Raw genomic sequence first — 27,765 nt, 5'->3', positions numbered from 1 at the left:
CTTCTTCAGAAGAGTCTGAAGAGGAGACGTATTCCACACAAAATATCTCTTTCTCTCTCCACAGATGCTGCTCGGCCTCCTGAAGTTTTCCAGCATTTTCCATTTGCATCCCAACTTTCACTCTATTTCTGATGCATTCCATTTACCACCACTGTGTCAGGAGGTGTAAAATGGGCTGAGGTATTGACTGCCCAAACCTCCTTCAACAGCATCTTCCAAACCTGTGACCTCTACCACCAAGAAGGACAGGGCAGCAGATAGAACATAGAAAAATACAGCACAGATCAGGCCCCTCAGCCCACGATGTTGTGCCGAACCTTTGTCCAAGATTAAAAACAAATTAATCTACACCCCATCATTGTACCATAATCCATGTACCTATCCAATCGCCGCTTGAAGATCCCTAATGTTTCCAACTCAACTACTTCCACAGTCAGTGCATTCCATGCCCCCACTACTCTCTGGGTAAAGAACCTACCTCTGACATCCCCCTATATCTTCCACCATTCACCTAACACCACCCACAAATTCCCCTCTAAATCATTCACCATCGTGTCTGGGAAATATATCGTTGTTCTTTCACTATCGCTTGGTCAAAACCCTAGAACTACCTTCCCCCCCCCCCTCCACCACCCCCCAACCCTCAACAGCACAGTGGATGTACCTGTACCGCTTGAGCTGCAGCAGTTCAAGAGGGTGACTCACCATCACCTTCTCAAGGGCAATTAGAGATGGGCAATGAATGCTGTCCTTGTCAGCGACCCAGGATCTGAAGAAAGAAACTAAAAACTCATTTGGTATTCAATTTAATTGTTTGTATGTGTAGCCGGGCCAATTTCGTCCTCATTAAGTTTAAAATGTAAAAATGAGAGGAAGCGATTCCATCAATTGAGAAGGAATTTGGCGTAATTTCCATCAGCTGAGAATGATCACAACAGCAATAACCTGAGAGGCTCTGGCTGTTTCCACCAAGGGGCGGCCAACCACATTATACCCACCTGCCTCCACTTATCACCAGCCCTGCCAATGCTGATCCTTCCAGCTCCATAAAACAGCTGCTGTACACAGCCCCATTTTAATCAAGTGTTACATCATTATATTCATTGTGCATTTTGGACTGGGGAAGACTTTGATGCTTGTGATTTTGCACAATGTTGGGCTTTTATGTGGAACAGTGTGATCAGTTTTACTCTCAGCATAGTTCTCATGAGAGAGGTCAAGGAATGGCATTGCTTAATCAGTACAACTTCCTTTTCATTGTAACCTTCTCTAACCCTACCACCCTTCGAGATCTCTACGCTTGTCCAATTTCAGCCACTTGCACACCACCATTGCTCCGTCATTCGCACTCGCACCTTCGCTTAGAGACTGAGCCCTAAAGTCTGGATTTCCTCGTAACATAAGACCATAACAAAAACAAGAGCAAGAGTAGGCCATTTGGCCCCTCGAGCCTGCTCTAGCATTCAATAAAATCCTGGCTGATCCTGGTGTAAATGACCACTGTTTCAGACTCAAGTTTCTAACCCCCAAATTTAATGTAAACTTCTGTCATATTATGATCACTCGTGCCTGGATGATCTTTTACTATGAGCTCATTCATTAATCCTGTCTCATTACACAGTACTACGTCTAAAATAGCTTGTTCTGTGGTTGGTTTCAGAATGTATGGTTCTAAGAAACTCTCAGATATATTCTTACCAACTCAACCTCAGGTTAATTTGCCAATTTGATAGTACAATCTATATGAAGGTTTACATTGCCATGATTATTGCAGTACCTTCTTATAGGCCCCCATTAATTACTGATTTATAGTCAGTCCTAAAGCATATAAACTACTGCCACAGTGACGTTTTACCCATTGCTATTTCTGATTTCCACACAAACTGATTCTACATCTACAGCAAGATGGCACAGTGGTTAGCGGTTTCCTCCGGGTGCTCCAGTTTCCTCCCACATTCCAAACATGTGCAGGTTAGGTGGATTGGTAAATTGCCCCTCAGAGTCCAAAAGGTTAGGTGGGGTTACTCGGTTATGGTGATAGGGGGGATAGAGTAGAGGTGTGGTCTTAAGTAGGGTGCTCTTTACAAAGACCGACACAGACTCGATGGACCAAATGACCTCCTTCTGCATTGTAAATTCTATGATTATATGAAAATTACCTTTTAGTGTCCAAAGATTAGTTGAGATAAGGGACAGGTCAGGGGAGTGGGCCTGGGTGAGTCTTCTTTTGGAGGGTTAGTGCAGACTCGATGGGCTGAATTGCCTCCTTCTGCACTGTAGGTATTCTATGATTCTACACCTTGATCTTCTCTGCCAAAATCATCTCTGACTCCAGTGCTCAACTCATCATTTGATCCCACTTCCTTTTCCTTTCCTCTTCGCCTTCCAAAATGCCAAATCTTTTCAGTATTTAGTGCCCAGCCTTGGTCACCCTGCAACCACATCTCTGTAACAATTTTTTAAAATTTAGTGTGTCCAATTCATTTTTTCTAATTAAGGGGCAATTTAGGGTGGCCAATCCACCTACCCTGCACGTCTTTGGGTTTGGGAGGGGGGTGGGGGGGTGGGGGGGGAGGGGGGGGGGCGAAACCCACGTAAACACAGGGAGAATATGCAAAGTCCACACGGACAATGACCCGAAAACGGGATCAAACCTGGGACCTCGGCGCCGTGAGGCAGCAATGCTAACCTCTGCGTCATTGTTCTGCTCTCTGTAATTATTTAGAATAGTTTATTGTTATTTATTTCAATTTGTCTTATCAATTCTTCCATCTTGTTGTGAATGCTGCATGCATTTGGCTAACGAAATTTAAATTATGTCTCCTAACTATTTTTACTTACTCTGACCCTATTTACTGGTTCACTCTTCTGTTTGTGTAGTCTGCCCCTTCCTGTCACACTCCGGTTATTATTCCCCGTATTACAACCTGCACTATACCTTGTCCTTTCTCATTAACTTTCCACATTAACTCCTGATTTGAAGTCTCTCTCCACCCCCCCCCCCCCCCCCCCCCCACACACACACACACACACACACACTATTTAGTTTGAAGCCTCTCTACTGCACTAGTTATGTGATTTTCCAAGGTATTTGACCCAGTATGGTTCAAGTGAAGACAGTCCCAGTGATACATCTTTCTGTCTTTCCTGGGTATTGGTGCCAGTGCCTAATGAATCAAAACCAATTTCTCCCACACTGTGATGAATGTAGGAATTTCAGATATATTGTATTGCAGGTATTTGGTGCAGTAAGGTTTAAAAGCCTGAGCTAAAACTGTTTTTAAAGAATCCTGGGATGAACGATTTTGGGAGCCAGGGGTACAATCAGGCCATTTTAAAAGCCTGGGCTAATGTTTGGATTAAGGGGAGTCCCTGTGTCGTTAATTAGATTGAAGTTTGGTGAGATGATGAGGAGGCAAGGTATCAGGCATTCGGCAGGAAAGCAGTATTAGGTGAGCGATGTCAATAGAAGTCAAGCATCTCCGTTCAGTTAAAAGATATGTTTGTAGATGGATTAACAATTTATTTCCAGGCATTTCAGAAGAATGTAATTAGAAAGTAAGCTGATGCAACTTCTGAAGAAACACAGCTAGAGTTTCTGCATGGTTCTGACAGGATTCAGGTATCTTCTTTAAAGCAGAGTCAAAAGATCTCTCTTTCTCAAAGTAGAGTGTCCAGACATCTCTGTAAAGCAGGTTTCCTGAGAGCTAACTGTATTTAAGAGTGGATTGAGAGCTAAGATTTTGTTTGTTGTTTGAGTGCAAATGAACACAGCAGTTACTATATTCACTGTGCTGATTAGCATTGTTTAAGGGGTAATTGGCGCTATTTTCTTGTGTGATGTTAAAGCTATTTTAACACTGTGTTAGTAATAAAGTTTGTTTTAATATACCATGAGCGAAAGTCTCCGACACCCCGCCGGGTCTGAGAATTGGCTCAGTGCCACGTGAACCGCCCCATGCCACCCTGACGCCGGGACGCAATTCCCCGCAGAGCATGGTCGGCATGGCGCCGGGCGGCGTATGCGCCGATTCGGCACGGGCCGGCGCGCTGATTCTCCGGCCCGAATGGTTCGAGCGGCCGTCACCAAAAAAATCCGAGTCCCACCGGCGGCATTCTAACATCCTCTGAGCCAGCGGGACCTCGGCATTGAAGGGTCCGGGGCGGCCTGTGGAGGGGAGGGGGGGGGCCCGACCCCGGTGGGGCCTCCGTAGTGGCATGGCCCATGATCAGGGCCCACCGATCGGCGGGCCAGCCTCTGTGGCTGGGGGCCTCCTTCCCTCCACGCAGGCCCCTGTAGCCCTGCATCATTTGGCATCGGGACCGGCGCAGGGAAGAAGCACTCACACCCACGGATTTCCCCACGGCATGAGGATGCCCACAATGGGTACCCCATTGGCCGTCTGCCGGGATGGAGAATCCCGCTGACGGTGGAGGCGCACCACACCGGAAAATGGGTGCAGCTGGCCGGAGAATCCCACTGAAAGTGTCCAGGTACTTTCCCCCTCCCTGATACATCTCAGTGTCTGAAGCTCGGACTCCAACTCATCAATTCTGAGCAGAGGTTCCTTAGGCTGCAGGGACTAGATGGGGTTGCCATGGTTCACACAGGTGTCCAAAAATCCACCCTAAACCTTTCCAACTCTCTCTCCTGTTGAAGATGATGAAAATATTTGAAAGTGTAGTTGGAGAGAAACTATCTGCAAAAGAAACAACTGCGATGTGAGAAAAATGTTTTTTAACTCAAGTAGCTCAGGCCTGGAATGCCTTGCCCAGAGGTGTGGTGAAGACACGTTCAATGGAGGCATTTAAGTGGCTATTTAGATGGTTATTTTAAAAGAAAAATGTGCAAGGGTACAGTGAAAAGGCAGGGGAATGGCAACAAGTCATAATGCGCATTTGGAGCGCAGGTGCAGATACGATGGGCTGAATGGCTTCCTTCTGCACCGCAACAATTCTGTGATGTTTCCTCTGGTCAGAGAAGCAGGTACAAGGCACATACAGAATTAAAGTTCAGGGCTAATGACAGGAAGCAATTTTCCACACAAAGGATAGTAGAACTCTCGAATTCTACCCCTAGAAAAAAAACTGTTAAGGGGTAGTTGGAAATTTCAAAAGAATTTGATAGGTTTTTGTCAGGCATGGACATTCAGGTTTATGGAACCTGCAATTCTGGTATAGAACAGTTATGATCTGATTGAAACAAGTAAAAGGACCGAATGACATCCAAACACACTCCTTAAAGCCTCCCGCTTTGACCCAAGTCATTCCATGGTATGTTTTCCTACATTATAAATGCAAACTGCTTACATTGTTTTCCTTTGTTGCGACAGAATCAGTTTGTGTTTCGCGAGGGGATTTTCGGGCCAGAGGAAGGGTTGACCCTGCACAGTCGGCCACCCACTTGTGCTGGCTCCACCAGCCTGGAAGATCATGGTGCGGCCTCATCACTGGACGTGTTTGACGACGCGTGTTGTAACGGGACGCTGAGGAAGCAACCACCACGCCCACGGGAAGACAGCGCCACCCAACGATATAGTGCAGACCCCACAGTCTTCCTGTCAGAGCGTGGGCAGAGGGGTGAGCTGGATGAGGATGGCTACATGACTCCCATTCAGGATAAAAAGACCACAGGTAAGTTCAATGGAAAGGGGGAGAGAGCGAGAGAACAGCCTGGGCAAAAGGTGCCAATCAGAATTATCAATATCACTTTGTCAACCAATGATACAAAGTCAGGGTGGGAGATCCAGCAAATAGAGTTTATTTGATCTATGAACTGTAGCAAATAGAACTCATGACTGAAGCTACTGCAAAGTCTCCTGATAACAGCAGGGTTATTAATCTAGTGAAATGATGTGCATGGAGAATGATAACATGAAAACATAGAAAGTAGGAGTAGGCCATTCAGCCCTTCAAGCATGATCATCTTACTCAACGGCCTGATCCTGCTCCCTCCCCCATATCCTTTGATCCCCTTCACCCCAAAGGATATATCTAACGCCTTCTTAAAAATGTTTTGGTCGCAACTACTTTCGGGGTGGAGAATTCCACAGACCACTCCTCTCTGGGTGAAAAGGTTTCTTTTCATCTCAGTCCTAAATGGTTTACTCCATATTCTTGGCCTGTGACCCTGGTTCTGGTCTCCTCCACCATCAGGAACATCCTTCCTGCATTTACCCTGTCTAAAATTTTCTAAGTTTCGATGTATTCTGCTCTCATTCTTCTAAACTCCAGCGAATGTAATCCCAACCGACTCAATCTCTCCTCATCTGTCAGTCACTATCAGTCTGGTAAACCTTAGCTGCACTCTCACTACTGTATAGCAAGGGCATCCTTCCTCAGAAAAGGACACCAAAACTGCTCACAATATGTCAGGTGTGGGGCGGGATTCTCCGACCTCCCCCCCCCGCTGGGTCGGAGAATCGTCGGGAGGTGGGAGGGGGAGGGCGTGAATCCCGCCCCCGCCGGCCGCCGAATTCTCCGGCATCGGAGATTCAGCGGGGGCAAGAATTGCGCCGCGCCAATCGGCCATTCTTCGGCTGACGATGGGCCGAAGTCCCGCTGTTTCTTTGCCAGTCCTGCCGGCGTACATTAGACTAGGTCCCTTACCGAGGGCCACTTCTTTAAGTACTCTGGGATGTAGATTAACAGGCCCTGGGGATTTATTGGCCTTCAATCCCATCAATTTCCCCAACATTTCCCTACTAATATTGATTTCCTTCAGTTCGCACCTCTCACTAAACCCTGTGTTCCCCAACATCCCTGGTACATTATTTATATCCTCCTTTGTGAAGACAGAACCAACGTATGAATTTAGTTGATCAGAAATTTCTTTGTTCCCCATAAATTACCCTGTTTCTGACTGTAAGGGACATTTGTCTTCACCAATCTTTTTCTCTTGACATACCTATAAGCTTTTACACTCAGTTTTTATGTTCCCCACAAGCTTACTCTCGTACTCTATTTTCCCCTACTTTTCTGAATTCTAAACTGTTCCCAATCCTCAGGTCTTCTTTTTTTTTCTGGCCAATTTTTATGTCTCCTCTTTATATTTAAGATTATTTCTAATTTCCCTTGTAAGCCATGGTTTGGCCACTTTCCCTGTTTTATTTTTGTACCAGACAGGAATGAACAGATGTTGCAATTCACCCATGCACCCTCTGAATATTTGCCATTGCTTATCCACTATCATTGCTTTAAGTAACATTTCCCAGTGCATCATAACCAACACAAATCGCATCCCATCATAATATGTATGCCAGACCAGGTAAGAACACCAGATTCCCTTCCCTTAAGGACATTAGTGATCCATATGGGTTTTTATGACAATTAACAATGGTTTCATGGGCACTATTACTAAGACGAACGCCTCAATTCCAGATTATAAGTTTTTAAATTCCACCAGCTGCTGGGTGGGATTTGAATCCTTGTTCCTCAGAGCCTCTGGATTACTACTGTAGTCGAGTCATATTGCCACTACTCCACCACCTCCACTGATACACCACCATCTTCCCTACATAATTTAAATAATGTGTATAAAAACAATCCCAGCCACTTACTTGTGTTGGTGAGAGGGGAAATTCTGCATTGTCCCCCTTCTGGTCAGGAATATTTATACTTCAAACAACACCTAAAAACCAATTGCATGACCATTATCACATTGCTATTTTGGGGGCCTTGTTGCATTCAAATTTGGTGTCGCACTTCCTCAACTGACTACACTTCAAAAACACTGAAGTGCTTTGAGATGATCCGATGCGATGAAAGGCATTTTTACATTTAAGCTTTCTTTCTCCAGGCTGCAGTAACACGATAACTGTTCAATTTTAAAGTGGGCAGCACAATCAAATAAGGCGAGGAATATATTACTGACAAGGAGGGAGGGAGATCTAATAAGCAGAGTCAGCTCAACTCTCAAATGGAAGTAACCTGATTTGCAGCATCTCCCTACGCACAGCAATAACATATTCCTTCAAAGTCATACACAGAGTGAGAGAGGGAACCTTCCCACTGTGTTTACACTGTGTCACGGACAAGAGGGGCTTTAATTCAAACAGCCCTGATTTCTCCGCCTGTAAACAGAAAGCTGTTTTCCCATTTTTCATCCCTCCTTTTATAAGCGGTTGAGTTTATCCCAACCGCCCAGTTTTGGTGTGACCCAATTTCTATTAATAACCCCTCAGCAAACTCGAGACAGGGCAAGCTAAAAGAGTTAGTCTATTTTATACATACTCTAAATGCAGGAGGAAGTGTCAATAAGTAGCCCCCCAGTACATGCATGCAATAAGAGAGGGATAAGGGAAAGAAAGGATTACTAGGTAAAGACCACAGAGAAGATAAGAATTATTGTTGCTCATGAGTCTAGAGTTGTGAATCAAAAGTCCAGTGGTATATTCCTTCACAGAGGAAAGCTGGCTGAAGCTGATGCTGGGCAATTCACTTTTTCAGTAGTGCTGACTTCCACGATGGGAGAGGCACGTAGAGATAAATCAATCTCGTAGGCTCTGGTACATATGTTCCAGTAGAAACAATATAGGTGAGGAGCCGGTATTCAAAAACCTAGGTAGAGCCCTTTTCTACTGCTGCCTGCTAGATGGAAATGGCAGTCTACCTCTTTCAGCTCTACAAGGCAATACAGTATTACAGGTTCTAGCAGCTTGGGAGGTGAGTGTGGAGGAAGGATAGTCAGGTGACATTACTCCCACATCTCCACTTTGGTTCAGACAAAGGATGTATGGGCGCGATTCTCCCAAATTGTAAGGCTGGCGTCAAACCCGGGCGGGTTTGACGCCAGCGCGCCCCTTCCCGACCGGGAACCGATTCTGGTCCCCGGTCGGGGCTAGCAGCCCGACGCCGCAAGCTCCGGCATCACGGGCTTAACGAATTTCGTTAAGCCCGCTTGCCGGAGTTAGCGCCGGCTGACGCGTCATATGACGTCAGCCGCGCATGCGCGGATTGGAAGACTCCAATCCGCGCATGCGCGGATGACGTCATCGCGTATTTGCGCGAAACCCGCGCATACGCGGGCCGGGATGCCCCTCAGCCGCCCCGCGAATGGATACTGCGGGGCGGCGGAAGGACAAATAGTGCGCGGGCATCGGGCCCGCTGCCCGCGATCGGTACCCACCGATCGCGGGCCCATGGCACCCTTGGCACGGCCGTGGTACTGCCGTGCCAATCGGTGCCATGGTTATGAAAAGCGAGTTTGTGACGCCGTTTCTACGAACGGCCAGACCAGGTGTGTTTGCCGTTCGTAAAAACGGCGTAAAGGGCTGGGACTTCGGCCCATCGAACAGCTGTGAATCGCTGCCGGCCGTAAAAAAACGGGGGGGGGGGAGGAGAATAGCGGGAGGGCGGGAAAAATGTCGGGAAGGCCCTCCCGCTATTCTCCGACCCGTCGTGGGGGGCGGAGAATTTCGCCCTATATTCCTTGTCTGGATTCTTGAGGTGGCTAATGCTTCACCCATTAATAAATTCAGCAGTCTCTTTGTCCTCGCAGCTGGATCACCTCCATTTGCCTGGGTCTTGGATTGGAAATGTAAAGCGGCTTTGTACTATTCCTTGGGATTTGATCTCTCCAGTCATAGGGGCATGAACGCATCTTGAGGGATAACGAGATTGCTGCTGTTCTGACAGCCAAAAATTCCTTTTGTGTGAGTCATAGCCAGTCATGGCTTCAGTCAGTTAATAGCCTTTGCCTAGTTAAAAAAAATAATTGTCTGGATTAGTCAGAAAGAAATATACGGTATATATTTTATAAAAGTATAGAGTGAGGTCCTAGCCCCCTGACACACAAACATTGAGAGCGTGAAACTTCCAGGTGTATTTACACTGTAACTGACACAGTGACAGAGGGAATATTCCCATTGTGTTTACACTCTCACACTAACTGGGATAGGGATGTTCCCTCTGTGTTTCTATTGTTTTTTCAGTACACTGGGCGAAATTCTCCGCCCCCCACGACGGGTGGGAGAATAGCGGGAGGGCCTTGCCGACATTTTTGCCGCCCTCCCGCTATTCTCCCACCCCCCCGCCGAAGTCCCGACCCGAATCGCTGCCGCCGTTTTTTTACGGCCGGCAGCGATTCTCAGCTGTTAGATGGGCCGAAGTCCCAGCCCTTTCCGCCGTTTTTACGAATGGCAAACACACCTGGTCTTGCCGTTCGTAAAAACAGCGTCACAAACTCGCTTTTTATAACCATGGCACCGATTGGCACGGCAGTACCACGGCCGTGCCAAGGGTGCCATGGGCCCGCGATCGGTGGGCACCGATCGCGGGCAGCGGGCCCGATGCCCGCGCACTACTTGTCCTTCCGCCGCCCCGCAGTATCCATTCGCGGGGCGGCTGAGGGGCAACCCGGCCCGCGCATGCGCGGGTTTCGCGCAAAAACGCGATGACGTTGCCCGCGCATGCGCGGGTTGGAGTCTTCCAAACTGCGCATGCGCGGCTGACGTCATATGACGCGTCAGCCGGCGCTAACTCCGGCAAGCGGGCTTAACGATTTTCGTTAAGCCCGTCTTGCCGGAGCCTACGGCGTCGGGCTGCTAGCCCCGACCGGGGACCAGAATCGGTCCCCGGTCGGGAAGGGGCGCGTGCCGTAAAACCCGCCCGGGTTTTACGGCAGCTTTACGATTTCTCCCGTTTTGGGAGAATCTCGCCCACTGTTTCCACTGTTTCCACAGTTTGAACAAGCCAAAACAGCACAGCTATGTTTCAATGGAAATGAAGCTCAGTCAATCTCTAATTAGTTTCACCACACTATGCTCCCCATCTCTGCCACCCTTCTGTTGCCAGTCGTGCCTTCAGGTCTCAAGGCCACACATTCTGATTGTTCTTCCTTAAACCTCTATAGGTTTTTTGGTTATCTGTCCTAATACCGCCTCCTTGGTTCAGTGTCAAATTTTGTCTGCTAACTCTCCCATGAAGTGCCCCCTATGGTGATTTTACTACTTCAAAAGCACCATATAAAATGCGAGTGGGGATGGGTTACTGCAATAAAAGTGCTCTCTCAATGTAAGGTGGTGTTGCTGTCTGATTAAATCTGGGCCCAAGGCTTAGTCAGAAATAGACAGTGATGGAGTAAATTAAACAGGAAGAAGATAATTGTCACAGCTCACATGTATATAAATAATAGGCAGCATGGTGGTGCAGTGGATTAGCACTGTGGTCTTACGGCGCCAAGGTCCCAGGTTCGATCCCGGCTCTGGGTCACTGTCCATGTGGAGTTTGCACATTCTCCCCGTGTTTGCGTGGGTTTCGCCCCCACAACCCAAAAATGTGCAGGGTAGATGGATTGGCAATGCTAAATTGCCCCTTAATTGGAAAAAAAAATGAATTGGGTACTCTAAATTTAAAAAAAAGTATATAAATAATAATATTCTTAACATTCTCCTAGGGGTTAGTGAACGAGTGGGTACAGCCCAGGAGGATCGAACACTTGCAAGACCACCTAAGACAGATGCCAAAGTCAAACTATCACGTGCAGGTCAGTGAATATTCTATTTTGTGATTTGCCATTGTATTGTCCTTTCAGTTTTCCCCTGAAGTTATGTTGACTCTAGATTGTGTTATTTAAGAATACAGAACTTTCCAAAATAGCCCCGAAGTGACAATAACAGTGTTACCGTCATGTTCATTACTGATACAGTAACCTAAAAGGGCTACAAATTCACCAATCATTAATTGGAGCTACCCAGTTTAACAGGGCTATGCAAAATGTAATGCTCTCGAGTTTATTGCGAGAGAAATAGAATCCAAAAGCAGAGAAGTTATCATAAACGTATTCTTAAACTTGGTTAAACTTGAAGTAGCTCAGGTTTTCATATTGAGAGAAGGAGAGAGACATCAGAAAAGTTGCAATAAAGCTTTACAAGGGTGAGAACAGAAATGAGAGGCATGGGGCTGGATTCTATGTTTTTAGGATTATGTCCCCATGCCGGCGTCAAAACTGTGGAGTTTCACGCCAGAAAAACTCCACCTTGCCGTCTACCCCAATAACCCTGGCTTCCCTTCTCGATCAAAAATCTGTCAAACTCTTCCTTGAATTCATTCAATGATCCAGCCTCCACTACTTTCTGCTCCACATGAAAAAGCTTTACCTTTCCACTACCAACGCCTTGAGCAAATATGTGTGAGAGCCATATATTTTCACAACTCCCTGGTTAGCACTTTAACCACTTATGATGGTGATCTTTCACCTTGACCTTCTGGTTCAACTTCAGACTTCTTTCTCTCACTCTGAACCTATCATGTCTCTCTTTCTGACTGGTTTGTTGCTCTGATTGTGCTAAATGTGGCTTCAGCAATGAAAACCTCAGTCTAGGCTGTCTTTTATGGAACAATTCGATTGATGTCTCCCAGCAATAGTGTAAGGTATGTAATGGTAAATAAATAAAATATTCGGCAACTTGTGATTCAATGACAACTGCTGTTTCTTCCAATTTGTAATGACCATTTGGTTAACAAGAGTATGCTTAACAATTTCGACTGCGCACTCTGCTGCTCTATTTAAAGCAAGATGATAGAATGGAACTCAAGTGCATTTTATCCCATTCATTTTCATGAATTTTACACACTCTTTAGAACAAAATAGGCCCGTTATTGGGCACAACTTTCTCTGGGAGCCCATAAGCAGCAAACAAAGAATGTAAAATATTTGAATTTTGCGAGTTGTTGTTTGATTCGTTGGAAACCCCTCAACCCACTTTGAATGGCTATCCATCGCAATAAATAGCTATTACCTTTCAAATTCTACGAAATCTATGAGAAGCCTCTGCCACATTTTAGGTCACCGTTTCCATGCTTGCAAAAGTAGTAATGACAGCTTCTTTTCTACTGCTTGGCATGCTCTACACTGTTTTGCTGTGTCTTTTTATGTTATTTTCTAATCTTGACTACCAAATGTAGCTTCTCGCAAGAATCCTTGTCAAGCTCATCCCTCAGTGTTGATCATAAAAATCACATAGCAACTGTAATCTCTACAACCCTAGGTCCCTGTACAACACAATCTTATCAACTGACAACTCATTCTTACACATAAAAAATGGCCTGATTTCTAAATGCAATATCTGTGCTAGCCACCCATTTGTAATATAATCATATATTCTTGCCAATACAGAGTCTCTATCATTGGTTCTCCAATGGCATCTGCTGTGACTGGCAAATCATCTATGTACGAAAAGAAGAATGCATCTTCCCTGTTTGGCTGTCCCTCAGATAGGGATGGTATTCTACAGAGGCTGTTTAGCACACTAGGCTAAATCGCTGTCTTTGAAAGCAGACCAAGGCAGGCCAGCAGCCTGATTCCCTTAACAGCCTCCCCGAACAGGCGCCGGAATGTGGCGACGAGGGGCTTTTGACAGTAACTTCATTGAAGCCTACTTGTGACAATAAGCGATTTTCATTTCATTCATTTCATTTTTCATTTCATATTCCATTGTCCTCACAATGATCCTCTGATCATCACTGCACAATATCATGTTGATCAGCAGACAAAAGTCAAAGCCCATATCTACATTCAGGCATCAGGGAAATGGATACTGGAGACTTTAGATTTAACAGAGCCATCAGTGGATCATGATCAGTTCTGATTGTGAAGCTATCCAAGTATTTGTGAAATCTTCTGACTCCAAAAATCAAAGACAAGGGGCGCGATTCTCCGCTCCCCACGTCGTGTGGGAGAATCGCGGGAGGGGCCCCCCAAAAAATTTCACGCCCCCTCGTGCCCCCCCACCCCCCCCCCCCCCCCCCCCCCCCCCCCCACCCCACTGGCTCAGAAGAATCGTCGCTTGCCGTTGTTCACGGTGACAGGCGATTCTCTGACCTGATCTGCCTGCCATTCGCGATGGCGGCAACCACACCTGGTCACTGCCGTCCTGAAATGGGTGTGGAGATGCCCGATAGGGGCTTGTAGGTGGCCTTTTGGGGAAAGAGCACCACGACTGCTCGAGAGGGGACAGGCCCGCGATCGGTGCCCACCGATTGTCGGGCCGGCGTCCCAATCGGACGCACTATTTCCCCTCTGCCGCCCCGCAAGATCAAGCCGCCACGCCATGCGGGGCAGCTGAGGGGAAAGATGGACACCGCGCATGCGCGGTTTCGAGCCGTCAGCGGCGTGACCTCAGCCGCGCATGCGCGGGTTGGAGCCGGCCAACCTGCGCATGCGCGGCTGACGTCATTAGGCGCGCCACTCGCGTCATTCTTGGCGCGACGCCCCCGCGGCCAAGATTTACGGAGCACCGCTCCTAGCCCCGCCGGGAGGGGAGAACAGGGAACGAGGAGCAGCCTCCGAGGCCGTCGTGAAACTTGACCGAGTTCACGTCGGCCCTCCCGATTTTTCCCGGAAGCGGAGAATTCTGCCCAAGGGACGTTATTCTCCGTTCCCCACGCCGCGTGGGAGAATCGCGCACCTCCCGCAATTCTCCCATCCCACCAAACGCGACACGCCGCTCGGATGAATCGCCGCTCGCCGTTTTACATGATGGCCCACGATTCTCCGACCCGGATGTGCCGAGCGGCCTGCCGTTCGCGACCGTTTCACGATGGTGGCAACCACAACTGGTCATTGCCGTCGTGTCCACGGCGTGAAATGCCCGTTTGGGGCTTGTGGGGGACTGAGCACCACGACTGTGCTCGGGACGGGACAGGCCCGGGATCGGTGCCCACCGATCGTCGGGCCGGCGTCTCAATGGGACGCACTCTTTCCCCTCCGCCACCCCGCAAGATCAAGCCGCCACGTCTTGCGGGGCGGTGGAGGGGAAGACGGCAACTGCGCATGCGCGGGTTGGAGTCGGCTAACCTGCGCATGCGCGGCTGACATCAATAGGCGCGTCGCCCGCCTCATTCTCGGCGCGCCAGGCCTTGACGCCAGTGACAAGGCCCCGCGGCCGTGTTTCCCGGCATGGCCATCCTAGCCCCCCGGCGGGGGGAGAATAGGGGGCCAGGAGAGGCCTCCAATGCCGCCGTGAACCTCTCCGGGTTTCACAACGGCGTTGGGCATTTGGGAGAATTCCGCCCTCGGCTTCACATTCTGTCTGAACATAATTTAGCTCACTGGCACTGAGGGTACATAAGAACATAAGAACATAAGAACTAGGAGCAGGAGTAGGCCATCTGGCCCCTCGAGCCTGCTCCGCCATTCAATTAGATCATGGCTGATCTTTTGTGGACTCAGCTCCACTTTCCGGCCCGAACACCATAACCCTTAATCCCTTTATTCTTCAAAAAACTATCTATCTTTACCTTAAAAACATGTAATGAAGGAGCCTCAACTGCTTCACTGGGCAAGGAATTCCATAGATTCACAACCCTTTGGGTGACGAAGTTCCTCCTAAACTCAGTCCTAAATCTACTTCCCCTTATTTTGAGGCTATGCCCCCTAGTTCTGCTGTCACCCGCCAGTGGAAACAACCTGCCCGCATCTATCCTATCTATTCCCTTCATAATTTTAAATGTTTCTATAAGATCCCCCCTCATCCTTCTAAATTCCAACGAGTACAGTCCCAGTCTACTCAACCTCTCCTCATAATCCAACCCCTTCAGCTCTGGGATTAACCTAGTGAATCTCCTCTGCACACCCTCCAGCGCCAGTACGTCCTTTCTCAAGTAAGGAGACCAAAACTGAACACAATACTCCAGGTGTGGCCGCACTAACACCTTATACAATTGCAACATAACCTCCCTAGTCTTAAACTCCATCCCTCTAGCAATGAAGGACAAAATTCCATTTGCCTTCTTAATCACCTGTTGCACTTGTAAACCAACCTTCTGTGACATGAGGCAAGTGCTGTCATTATTATCCAATGCATGAGAGAACACAGCATCTAGTCTGCATGGAGACGCATCACATCCAAATGTTGGAGCAAGTACACAGCCTGTCATCGTGGGTCTGCCTGTTTGGAGCTGAAATATATATATGTCATCCAAACAGTCCAAGACTCCCCGAATTCCTTGAAAATTACCTTCATTACCCCTTGACAAATTCTGAGGTCTAAAGAACCAGCAAATGGCAGCCTATGAAACTGAAGTACAGCCATGTGTGTATGTCTTAGACTTGTCTTTTAGCCCATGGTGCAGATTGGTATTTTTAAGATCGAACTTTGAAAAGATCTGGCCTCCTCACAACATTGTGAACATCACTCCAGTTGATGTTGACTCAAGTTTTGGCACAGTATTGGGTGGATTACCTTCTGACACCTCGGCGGAATTCTCCAGCCACTGGGATTCCCTTTTCCCGTGCCAGCGCACCCTCGCCCACGTGATTCCCAGCTTCTTGGTGCGGTTTCAATGGGAAATCCCATTGACAGGCGTGGAAGTAGAGAATCCCGTTGCCAGTGAACGGCACGTCGCCTAGAAACACATAACTGAGGGAGCGGAGAACCCTGCCCCTAATTTACAGTTACCTTATAATCCCCACTTATTCTTATACCACCATCTGATTTTGATACCAGTATGGGAGCAGCCCAATTATTCTGTTTTATTTTAGAGATAATGGGCAGGGTTCTCCGGTCCCCCAGCCCCATGTTTGTCGGCCACACACCGTTCGCTGCCGGCAGGATTCTATCCTTCAATTGCTTGTCGGTAGCATTTCCCATTGAAACCACTGCACCCCGGCTGGCAGGAGTGCTGCCAAAGGGAAAAGTGAATCCTGATGACTGGAGAATTCCAGCCAATATTCTCAGTCTCAAGTATCTTCAGCCCTTGCTCTACTTTCTCCCTCAGGTTGAGGTCTGCAGTACAATATCTCAACCTGTACATTGGCCTTATGTCCTCAAATCATTTTACCAGTTTCTGTAAACACATCAGGGTACTTGATGATTGCGTCATTCTGAGTTATCAATTTTTTTTCTACACAAAGAAGTTCATTCCAATTTACCTTCAGTGCTGTTAACCAGTTTCTTCTGATGAGGCTGGTTTTTCACTCTTCAAGGATGAGCAATTTTGCACATTGCTCTTTGTATGTGACAGAAGGACTCACTTCCCATTATGAGATTTTTTTTTCCCCCATAACTTTGTAATTCTATGTGTGATCACTCCAGTTGATGTTGACTCAACTTTTCAAACTAGTGATTCAGAAGCCACACTATCTGATGCCCCCTTATTAACCTCCATGTTTCTGATGTGTTAGGCGGGTTGGTTTGACATTGACTGCAACTGGATGCAGGGAAGCTAGAAACAAACGTCTAACACCAGAGATGATCTGACACAGTTTTATTTCAACTATGAACGGCTGTACATGTTCAGCTGTGGGTTGACACTCTACTAATCCTACTGACGACCTCTTACTGGTTCGACCAGACTTACTAGCTACCACATGGCAGTAATGTCCACTCTGACTGTCTCGATGTCTGGGTCCCGAAAAGAGCGGGAGTCTTAATGCCCTGTGAGCTTTATAGTGGTGGTGTCTTGTCTGGTGATTGGTTGTTCTGTGTTGTGTGTTCATTGGTCATCCTATGTGTCAATCACTGCCTGTCTGCATCTCATTATATACATGAGTGGATATTATGACAGTTTCCTCGAGCTTTGTCCAATTAATGGTACTTGGACTATGATACCCTGTGTATTTTCACTAGTGCGTGAGATTATATAGGTCTCAACTGACCCTTCATTGACCTGATGCTGTTTAACAACTGTATACAGTAACTGCCACTTCCTTCAGCCAGGATTTTCTCTGTTTACATTCTTTCGACATGCTTTGGCACGATAACATTCCTTATTGCCTTACTGTAATATTCTGCCTTCACAAATTGACAATTCTGTGCCCTATGTTGGCTTAAGCACTGGTAAAGGACACCTTAGTACCCCAGCCATTACTAACTGCTGTCAAGAGGGCTTATGCTGGCCCAGTTGCATCTTATTATCTTTATCAGACTGCTGATTGTTAACTCTAATTTCTCTCGAATCATGTTCTGCCATGTTAACAAAAATGCTGTTTGACAAATGTCAAAAGTTAACTATGGCAATAGCAACAACAAACTGCGAATGCTTTCATTTTTAAAATCGCACATGGATTTGCCTTGCAATGCTCTCTTTTGAAGTCCTCAAAAGTTACAATGGACGGACAGCTTTTTCAAAGCCACCATATACTCTCCAACGTCCTCCCTGGGCAACTGATAAAAAGGGCAACCTTTTTACAACTTTGATAGCTTTCAGCAATCACCAACAGCTTGGGATTGTTGTGCTGCTCAAGTTTACTCAAAATGAGGGCAGCACGGTGGCCTAGTGGTTAGCACAACCGTCTCACGGCGCTGAGGTCCCAGGTTCGATCCCGGCTCTGGGGCTCTGTCCGTGTGGAGTTTGCACATTCTCCCCGTGTCAGCGTGGGTTTCGCCCCCACAACCCAAAAATGTGCAAGGTAGGTGGATTGGACACGCTAAATTGTCCCTTAATTGGAAAAAATAATTGGGTAATCTAAATTTTAAAAATAAAAAAATAAAAAAGTTTACTCAAAATGTCTGACAGTGGCGTGTCTTTTTGCTTTACTGGGGCAAATAAATTCTTGAGCATTTCATACACTTCTAGGCCTGCTTCCATCAAAATTTTTGCCCATTTCCTTTCCCCACTACCTGATTAGCAGCTGCAACATTGAGCATGTTATTAGCAGTGAAAAACCTCTTGAGCTACTCCACCAAAAGACTCGATAAATTCTTTATGCTCCCAGATGTACATGTTGATGCACTCATCTTCATAGGTTACTCTACCTTAATGTACAAACAATCTTTTCCCGAAAAGTGGATTTTTAAGCCAATTTCTAAGCAAAAGAAAATTTCACAATTCCTCTGCTGGTTTGCTGGAAGCTTCTCCAAACCAATTTGTTTTCAGCCAGGGAATTCAGAATCCCTCCTCATTGCTACAGTATCTCTGGAGAACAAAAGCGACTGTGTCACTTGAAAGTGAAATACTCACTGAACTTGTTTATTCCAGTTTGGTTATATACACACATGCACAAATGGCCCCAAGAGGGTGCTCTGACAGCCACAACATCTGTTCCTGAACCACCAACTCCAACCCTCTCCCTGACTACTGTATGAGGTTTAGCCAGACTGTATAAGCTCGGTGTCGTGCTTGTCACCAAATCAGCTTCTGACCACATATCCAGGCCATAATTAAGACTGCCTATTTCCATCTTAGTTGCATTGCCCAACTCAACCCACCTCAGCACATCTGCTGCTGAAACCTTTATCCGTACCTCTGTTACATTTAGACTTGAGTTTTCTAATGCACTCCTCTCTGGTCCATCTCCTGAATAAACCTGTTATGTTTAACTACGTTAAGGTGCTGTGTAAATGTAAGTTGTTGTTGTTAAATGGCCCGTTTCCATGCTGTAAATTCTATGGAAAGTCGATGTGCACTTTCATGCTCTGAATTGGCCACAGTGCCTTAACATTAAAGGGTGCTGTCAAATCAATATTTATTTGGAAGCTTGCCAGTAATGTGACTGTAGGTGGATCATAGTTCAATTCTCAGAGGGACAACCTGACTTCAACTGGGATTCAAACTCTTCTTGCTTCCAAATGGATGAAGCTATTAACTCCTAACTAAAAATAGTGTACAAACAGATTAACATATTCATCACAAGATTGCAGTGATTGAAGAAGATTCAGACTGAGTGCATTAACGTGAAAGGGAAGCCTGGCAGTCCAGGGCATTATTGAGGAAATCGTTACACTGTCCATTGTGTGATCTTTCAGGTGGGGCATTAGACTGAGAACCCATCTACCCTCTCAGGAGGATGTGAATGATCACATGGCACTGTTTCAAAGGAAAACAGGGAAGTACTTTCTGAAATCCTGTTCAATATTTATCCCCCGAGCAACTAAACCAAAATATCTGGTCATTACCTCATTGTGGTTTGTGGGAACTTGCTGAGTGCAAATTAGCAGCCACATTTCCAACATTACAACAGTGAGCATACTTCAGAGGTTTCATTGGCTGTAATGAACTTTGGGATATGTAGCGGATAGGTAAGGTGCAGAGTTGTAATGATTTCATTGATCTTTTTACAGAATATCTGAACCCAGTGGAGGAGAACCCATTTGTTACTCTTCGGAAAAATGGCGACGTCCATGCTTTGGACAACCCAGAGTACCACAATGTCCCAGAGGGGCAACAGACCACAGAGGAGGAGTATGTGAATGAACCCCTCTATCTCAACACTTTTGTCAATGTGGTTGAAAACCCAGAATACCTGCAGGATAAGATCGCCATATCAGAAAACGTTGACAAGGCCTTTGACAATCCTGACTACTGGAACCACAGTTACCCACCCAAAACCGCCATGCACAACCCTGAGTACCTGCAGGAATATGGTACAAAGTTTTTTTACAAGCAGAATGGACGCATCAAGCCTATTGTAGCAGAGAACCCTGAGTATCTTTCAGAGTTCTCACTAAAGCCAGGGACTGTACTGCCTTCATATGGACAGCGGAATACGGTGGTGTAACCTTCGCAACACTCGGAATTCCGGTTCTGCTGGATTTCCTAATCAAACTACAAACTTGTATCCTCAATATTGACTAGAAGGAGTATGTCTGAGGCAATAGTACTGGCAAAGCGTGTCTGAATGGAAGGAAAGTTCTAGTCGTTAGAATTGAGTCCTGGTCCGTTTGGACTTTTCCTAACCGGCACCCGCTTAAAAGCAATATGGTTACAACCAGCAAAATGAAGGATTCCTGTGGAAATGCCAAAAATGTAGCTCTTTGGGATTGATCTTCAACAAGATGCTCTGGACGTTTGTGGTCATGAGGCTAATTGTAACTCTGAATCTTTACTGTCGCTGGGGGAGGGGAAGAGGGTGTAGAAGAAACCAGGAGTTCATAACATCAATGGGCCAGGGCAGCACGGTGGCGCAGTGCGTTAGCCCTGCTGCCTCACGGCGCTGAGGTCCCAGGTTCTATCCCGCCTCTGGGTCACTGTCCGTGTGGAGTTTGCACATTCTCCCCGTGTTTGCATGGGATTTGCCCCCACAACCCAAAGATGTGCAGGCTAGGTGGATTGGCCATGCTAAATTGCCCCTTAATTGGAAAAAATGAATTGGGTACTCTAAATTTAAGAAAATAACATCGATGGGCCAACATTCTAGTAACTCTTAGAAAAAGATTATCCAGCAAAATATAACCCACTAGTCAGCACACACACCCACAGATCTGGTCAAACCATCTGAACAAAAATATGAATCTGTTTTGTTTAAGATTGCACTACAGCTTCTATATTTGATGCACCACAAATATATTGGATTAGTTTCAGGATATAAAATGCATCGTGCTGAATTGGCTGGCACCTAATGCCTGGAGCTTCTTCAACAATGGACCACACTGGGGACAGTGTTGAATCCTGTTAGCCTGTCTGTCAGAATAAAACTGGGTGCAAGATGCAATGGAGGTAAGCCAGGCCTGGCCTGGCCTGATCTGACTAACCTGTCACAAGCCCTTTGATTGACCTTTTATTGCCATATAGTTGTTAGCTGTATAATTGAACAGTGATGTCTGCAACAAGTTTCATTTTGAAGCTGCAGTTGATATGTAGCAGATCTCGTCATTCTTTCTTGTACTTAAATATGCTTTAATAACAGATAACTTTTGAAGTATTGGAAAACAAATAGATGCGTTCTTAATTCTAAAGAATAGATTGGGGAAACTCTTTTATAACTAAGACCTTAATGGGAGGATTCATGTTGTCTTTGATAAGCACATATCAGCACTGCCAATTCTGTTTATTACTGGGATTGATACGATAAATATCTATGATAGCGCTGCTTTGTACAGCCGTCATCCTGCATTGCTTCAATGTGACTTTTACAGAACAGCCCTCAAATGACAGGTGGTAGCTCCAGCGTTCATGTGAATCCTCTACCGACACTGCTTAAATAGGTACAATCATCTTTTTTGTGTTGCGACAAGACATTTTGAAAAGGGGAAGATGGTATCTTGTCGCGGGGATGGAGGAGGGATGGGGCCACAGAGAGGCCACAGATTCCACATATACCGATACAGAAGAAACTTAGAATGTATTTGCACTCATTCAAACACTAGCCTGGGCCAATCTGGAGCTCAGGCGACGTATGCTGGCTGGTTCAGGCAACTGCATCTTTCAATGTTTGACACCAGAACTGAGGCTTATATATCCTAATAGAAAAGCTGTGGAGGAATGGGAGTCTGAATTCAGCTTCCGAGACCATTCTTATCTCTAACTGAAGATGACAGAGTGCTGGAATCTCAATGTGTCCTTCCTACAGTGTTAGGATCGTCACTTGCTCTTTACCTAAGCCATGAGGTTAATCGGAAACCCAATGAATGATTACCACTTGGCTCTGTAGCATTGCTGTCTAAAAATGATACATTACAAGTCTTCCCAAAGGCTAGACTGCAGTACTGTAGAAAGGAATGCAACATCTATTTACAATCTGGGTCAGTCGACTCCAGTCAACAATTTATGTTCCTGTACTTCAAATTGTCCATTTTTGTCCGGACTGTAATGCTAACTTTCAAAAGCCCATTTTGTATTCCTGGATCCAGATAATTTGCTTAATCGATCTGGACATTATAGCCTCTGATTTGTGCTAAACAAGGAACAGCCTCTCCAGGGCACAGAAATGCCTCCTGCACCCAAAAGATGGTCAGGACTGGGAGATTTCTGTCCATGGATAGAACATAGAACACTACAGCACAGAACAGGCCCTTCGGCCCTCGATGTTGTGCCGAGCCATGATCACCCTACTCAAACCCACGTATCCACCCTATGGTTTTGGTTAATGAGGAAATATGGGATTGGGAATGAGATTTACTGATGTTCAAATCATATATGAAAATGATAGGATTTAGGATTTGCTACCACAAGGCTGGAGTCATCCTCATTGCTCGTAGCTACATTGAATGCCTATGGGTCCTGTCATATATCCTTGGTTATTGAATCACTTGGCATATATAGCCTGTAGGGGAAAAGTTAAGGGAATTAGCTAATTGTCCGTACCCAGTGCTGCCAGTGATCAGTATAAAGACAATTGATCACATCCAACAGTTTTAGTTGACTGTCCCTCAGGGTAGATTTCTGTCAGCTTCACGCAACGTTAATGGTGGATTGGACTCTCCGGTCCCCCAGCCCCAAGTTTCTCAAAGGCGCGCCGTTCCCTGGTGGTGGGATTCACTACTTACGCCGCTTATCAATGGAATTTCCCATTGAAGCCACTCCATGCCACTGGGAAATCCGTGGGCAGGGATGTACTGCCAGCGGGAACAGTGAATCGCAACAGCTGGAGAATTCTGGCCACGTGTTTCTTGTCATGGTCTTTAAATTCAGATGTAAAACTACTGACAACAATTTGGGCCTAGGGTAGTTAGAAAAATATCTGTCTCATCTCTCTCTTTTCCAAGCCACCATTGAAGACATAACAAACAGGGTAGAAATCTATCATTTAGGGTGAGGAGAAATTAATAGCAATCAATGGATGTTCTGACCACACAACAGCAATGACCTGACCAGCTGAAAACAGATCATAACCTAGTTCGAATTTGAAGTTTGGAACAGGTTGCAGGGTTATGGAGAAAGCGCTGAGGAAGTGAGGCCCATTGGATAGCACTATCAGAGGCATGATGGGCCAAATGGCCTTGTATGCTGTAAGATTCCAAGTGTCCAAAGGGATCTTACCTGAGTGAAATGTGGCAGAAGTTACCATTTGTGGCAACGCTACTAAATATAAGAGTATCTTCTCACACTCAGCTTTTCTTCCATTGTTTCCTAAACCTCGAGGTACCACACGTCTTACACTCTTGTCCACCCCAGTGTATTGAATCCTCAGTGTACTGAAGCCATGACTTATCACATCACCTTATCCAGCACCTTCTTTGTCAGGACCTCAAGATTGCATAATGCATTCAAGCCTTTCTTCATTTTAGAGGTTGCTGAAAATTCAAAGACCATCCTAGTTGCTATTTTAGACTGCTGTGATTCGATTCACCCCTTCTTCCAATCTCAATTTGTTTTAATTCCAGCAGAACCCTGCACCGTGAGCTTTGACCTTTTTCTTCTGAGTAGAGGTTAATAGTCAAGAAATGTCATTGCGACGCTATCATTGCCATTACTGAGGGGTTAAGCCTTTGTTAAGTTGGCCAGGTATAAAAGTATGCAATGGAATCACTGAGGAAGTGAGCAAAGTCTCAGTGTGCAGGTACTGGACATAAACTGAATATTGGCCATGTTATCTTCAAATTCTGAATGACATTTCCCCCAACCCTCATTGGACTTTCATCACAATCACTTCAGAAAGATGCACTTTGACTTTCCTTTCTTTTGAACGGCAACCTAAAGGAATTGAGAATTCACTGGAACTATTAATAATCAGTCACACTGGTCTGAGTTTGGAAATGTTTTGATGACTGTGACCTTGGTTTATGTACTGTTTACCCCAAATATATTGCAGTTCCTTAAATTCAATTTACGGGAGGTACTTGCAATTTCAGAGAGTATTGTCATTGATCTACAGAGAAGGTTTCATGTGTATTACTCATGCTTTCACCTGTCCTTTCAAGTAATTGCTGCCTTCAACAAACAAATATCTGTCTGCAGATCTGGCCGAAAGATCATTTGATTGAGGTCACCGTACCTGTATGTGATTGTGATGCACTTTGGGATGTTCCCAGGATGATCTCAAGTGCAAGAGAAATGCAAAGTATTATTGTGTGATTATCACAGCTCCTTTCAGCATTCCGTGGTGACCAAGATTGGTTCTTCAGTTGGAACATTAGTTTAAACAAGGCTTCATGTATGACACCAGGCGGGATTTTCTGTTCCAGTGACAAAATGTTCCAGCCAGCGGAGAATCAGGATTGTGTCCAACTGGCACTAGGAGCATTGTCGAGGATGGTATTCACAGACCTCTGCTATGCAAAATAATGCGTAGCGTGAGCACTCCAGTGTCCCTGTACCTACTGGTATTAGGCTGCCATTTTGAACAGGCGCCCCGATCCCAGCATCCAGAGACAGGCCCTCCTCCCCACACATCGTAAATGTTAACCCCGTCCCATTGACAAGGGGAGCACTCCAACCCCTCATCAAGGAGGGGCATCCTCCCCCCACCATAGGAATAAAAGGTACACCCCACACCACACACACATGAGGGTGACCTGCCCCCCCCCCCCTCCCCCCCCCCCCTCCGGCCACCCAACACCCTCAACCAGCACCCCCAGCTCCACACTCCCAGCCACCCCCCCACTCAACCATCCCCCTTCAGGTCCCCTTTCTGACCTCACCCCATGGCACTGCAAACAGTACGCTGCCCTTGGCATCATGGCACTGACATTCTGGCAGTGACACCCGAGCCTGAACCACTAGACCCCAAGGGGAGGGTCAAGTGATGTTAGCCCATTGCTCATTTGCCCCTCTGCCACCTTCAGGCTGCAGAGGGAGGGAGGGTCCCAAAAGAGCCTTGGAGATTGGGTGGACTCGAGCTGTGGGTAAGGGGTTGACCCGGGGACCTTCCCCCAGGATGGGAGTCGCATGTCTGGACTGCCCCCTGTAGGCGTGGGCAACCTGAAGATCAGTCTTGGAATAGTGATCTCTGGAAACCCTCTGTTCAAAATAATAATTTGTCTGACCTGTTTAAACTTCACACTCTGAATTGCTCTGCCTGGCAGAGCAGATCACACAGTTCATTGAAGATTAAAGACTTTCCATTTCCTCACATCTGCTCCCTCACTCGTATGCTTTTAAAGTTTTCCCAGATAGCTCACAATGCTTGATAAAAAGGGACCATGAGCAATGGACTGACCTCCTTGACCACACTCGGAGTCCATCACACCGGACTGTGTTTGGCCACAATTGTACCAAAGCCTGCCCGGTGGAATTCCTGCTGGGGGAGGTCGAAGCAGAACAGTGGGATGGAGGTTCAGGCTTCCAGGCAGTTAATCGCATTCAAATTAATTTATATCAGCCGTTTGTATGTTCCTGCTGATGCCGGGTGGGAAGCCCACTATGGGCGGTGGGGCGGAATCGGAGACAGGGGACGGGTCTGCCGCCCAGCACAATCCTGATTTTGGACTGATGCAGGATTTCTGTCCAATTGGCATTTCCGGACTGTTAGGATTTTCTGATCCCACCGACAGCACGCCTCCGTTTGCGGGTTTTCTGGCGGTGTGGGGTGGTTTCAATGGGAAATCCCATTGACAAGTGATGGGAGTGGAGAATCCCTCTGCCAGTGAAGGTGTGCCACCGAGAAACACACGGCTGGGGGACCGGAGAATCCAGCCCCTGATCTTAGCGGCTGGGAGCGGAGTATCCCGCCCACCACCTTGCTAAAGAAATTGATGCTTTCTCTAGATGACAAGTAAGGTGTTTATGCCACATAAACTGCCTGCTCACTCTTGTTAACAAGGTTGAAGGGAAATGAATGGATAACACTTGATCTAATATCATCTCTAAACAGCATGATTGTGATGAATGTTATCAGTAGCTGCTGTAACAGTACCTTATCTTTAATGCATTGGCCCTTTAAGACTGGGCTTGGAACCCTGGGGGACTCCGCCTCTGGCTCCGCCCCCAGGAAGCGGTATATAAAATAAGGCTCTCTCAGGCAACATGTGATGAGCACACTTCTCGGCTGCTGTATAGTTCGCAGATGATTAAAGCCTTTGAATCATCTATCTTCTCTCCTGTGTAGTGATTGAGGGTATCTCAATGATGTTGCCACAAACTCATCGTTTACAATTCACTTAACTGCTGGAGGTTTGAAGAAAATCTTTGAAGCACATTTAGGAGATTTTCCGTGACAGTTTATCAGGTCTTCACCAACATTCCATCAACATTTATCCTAAAATTTCTTTGAGGACTTCACCTAAAAAACATGGTGCTAGTCTATCATATTGGCAACCTTGAAGTAGTCACCAAGAGAAACGTCTCATTAGCATAACCTAGTGTTAGTTTTCACTCTTTCTCCAAAATTACCCTCTAATTTTCTTCCTACACTTTATTAGCAGCGTAGATACCTGTAGGAGTGATTGTATTATTACCCACCATTTTAGCTGAGTGGGTGGACAGTTCAAATGCCTGCGAGTTACCCACCAACTGCTCTCCCACTTTTCACTGATGCTGCTTTTAACTTGGGCAAGCATCGAAAGCACACACCCAGAGGTGGTGGAAATTTTGCATTGCCATTTGCAAATCATCATCCAATCACATCAGCATTCAGGCCTCCCTGACTCAAGCTTCCTGCACCCACCCAACTGGTTAAAATTCCCCCTTATTTGTCATTTGTCAGGGTCGCAGTTAGTCTCCAGATCTGTAAGAGGAAGGAATTAGTGGTCAAGTAATAGGACATATTTTGTTGATGGAAAACTGATTACTGTTCATTTAGGGTAATAGCCCTGGCAAATATTATTTTCCATGAGGGGCGGTGTGCTAGCACAGTGGTTCAGTTCCCGGCTTGGGTCACTGTCTGTGAGGAGTCTGCATCTTCTCCCCGTGTGTGCGTGGGTTTCCTCCGGGTGCTCCGGTTTCCTCCCACAGTCCAAAGACGTGCAGGTTAGGTGGATTGGCTGTGCTAAATTGCCCTTAGTGTTCAAAAAGTGTGGGCTTGGGTGGGGTACTCTTTCCAAGGGTCGATGTAGACTCGATGGGCCGAATGGCCTCCTTCTGCACAGTAAATTCTATGATGAGACTTCAACCTCTCCTTTGAGGCCACATGATTGATAATGGTTTATTCAGAAAAACAGCAACTGCTGAATGTTTTTTTCCCATTACAAGGCCCTTTTCAGGACCATTTATCAGACAAAGATTGAC

General features: G+C 46.4%; 1 protein-coding gene across 1 annotated transcript in view; it reads left to right on the top strand.

Annotated features, from left to right (window-relative positions):
• The window catches only part of LOC119958521 (receptor tyrosine-protein kinase erbB-4-like), a 1,233,387-nt gene extending 1,208,275 nt beyond the window's left edge, over positions 1-25,112 (top strand). Inside the window, exons 28-30 of the mRNA XM_038787050.1 lie at positions 5,334-5,634; positions 11,396-11,485; positions 20,004-25,112. Of these exons, the coding sequence (XP_038642978.1) occupies positions 5,334-5,634; positions 11,396-11,485; positions 20,004-20,440 (828 nt within the window). The 3' untranslated portion in view covers positions 20,441-25,112. The remainder of the gene's footprint in view (positions 1-5,333; positions 5,635-11,395; positions 11,486-20,003) is intronic.
• Positions 25,113-27,765: the final 2,653 nt, after the last annotated feature.

Source organism: Scyliorhinus canicula, chromosome 2, assembly GCF_902713615.1.
Source record: "Scyliorhinus canicula chromosome 2, sScyCan1.1, whole genome shotgun sequence".
In the NCBI taxonomy this organism is placed as follows: domain Eukaryota; kingdom Metazoa; phylum Chordata; class Chondrichthyes; order Carcharhiniformes; family Scyliorhinidae; genus Scyliorhinus; species Scyliorhinus canicula.
Note: the sequence above shows the minus strand (reverse complement) of the source record. Positions and strands in the feature narration are given on the sequence as shown.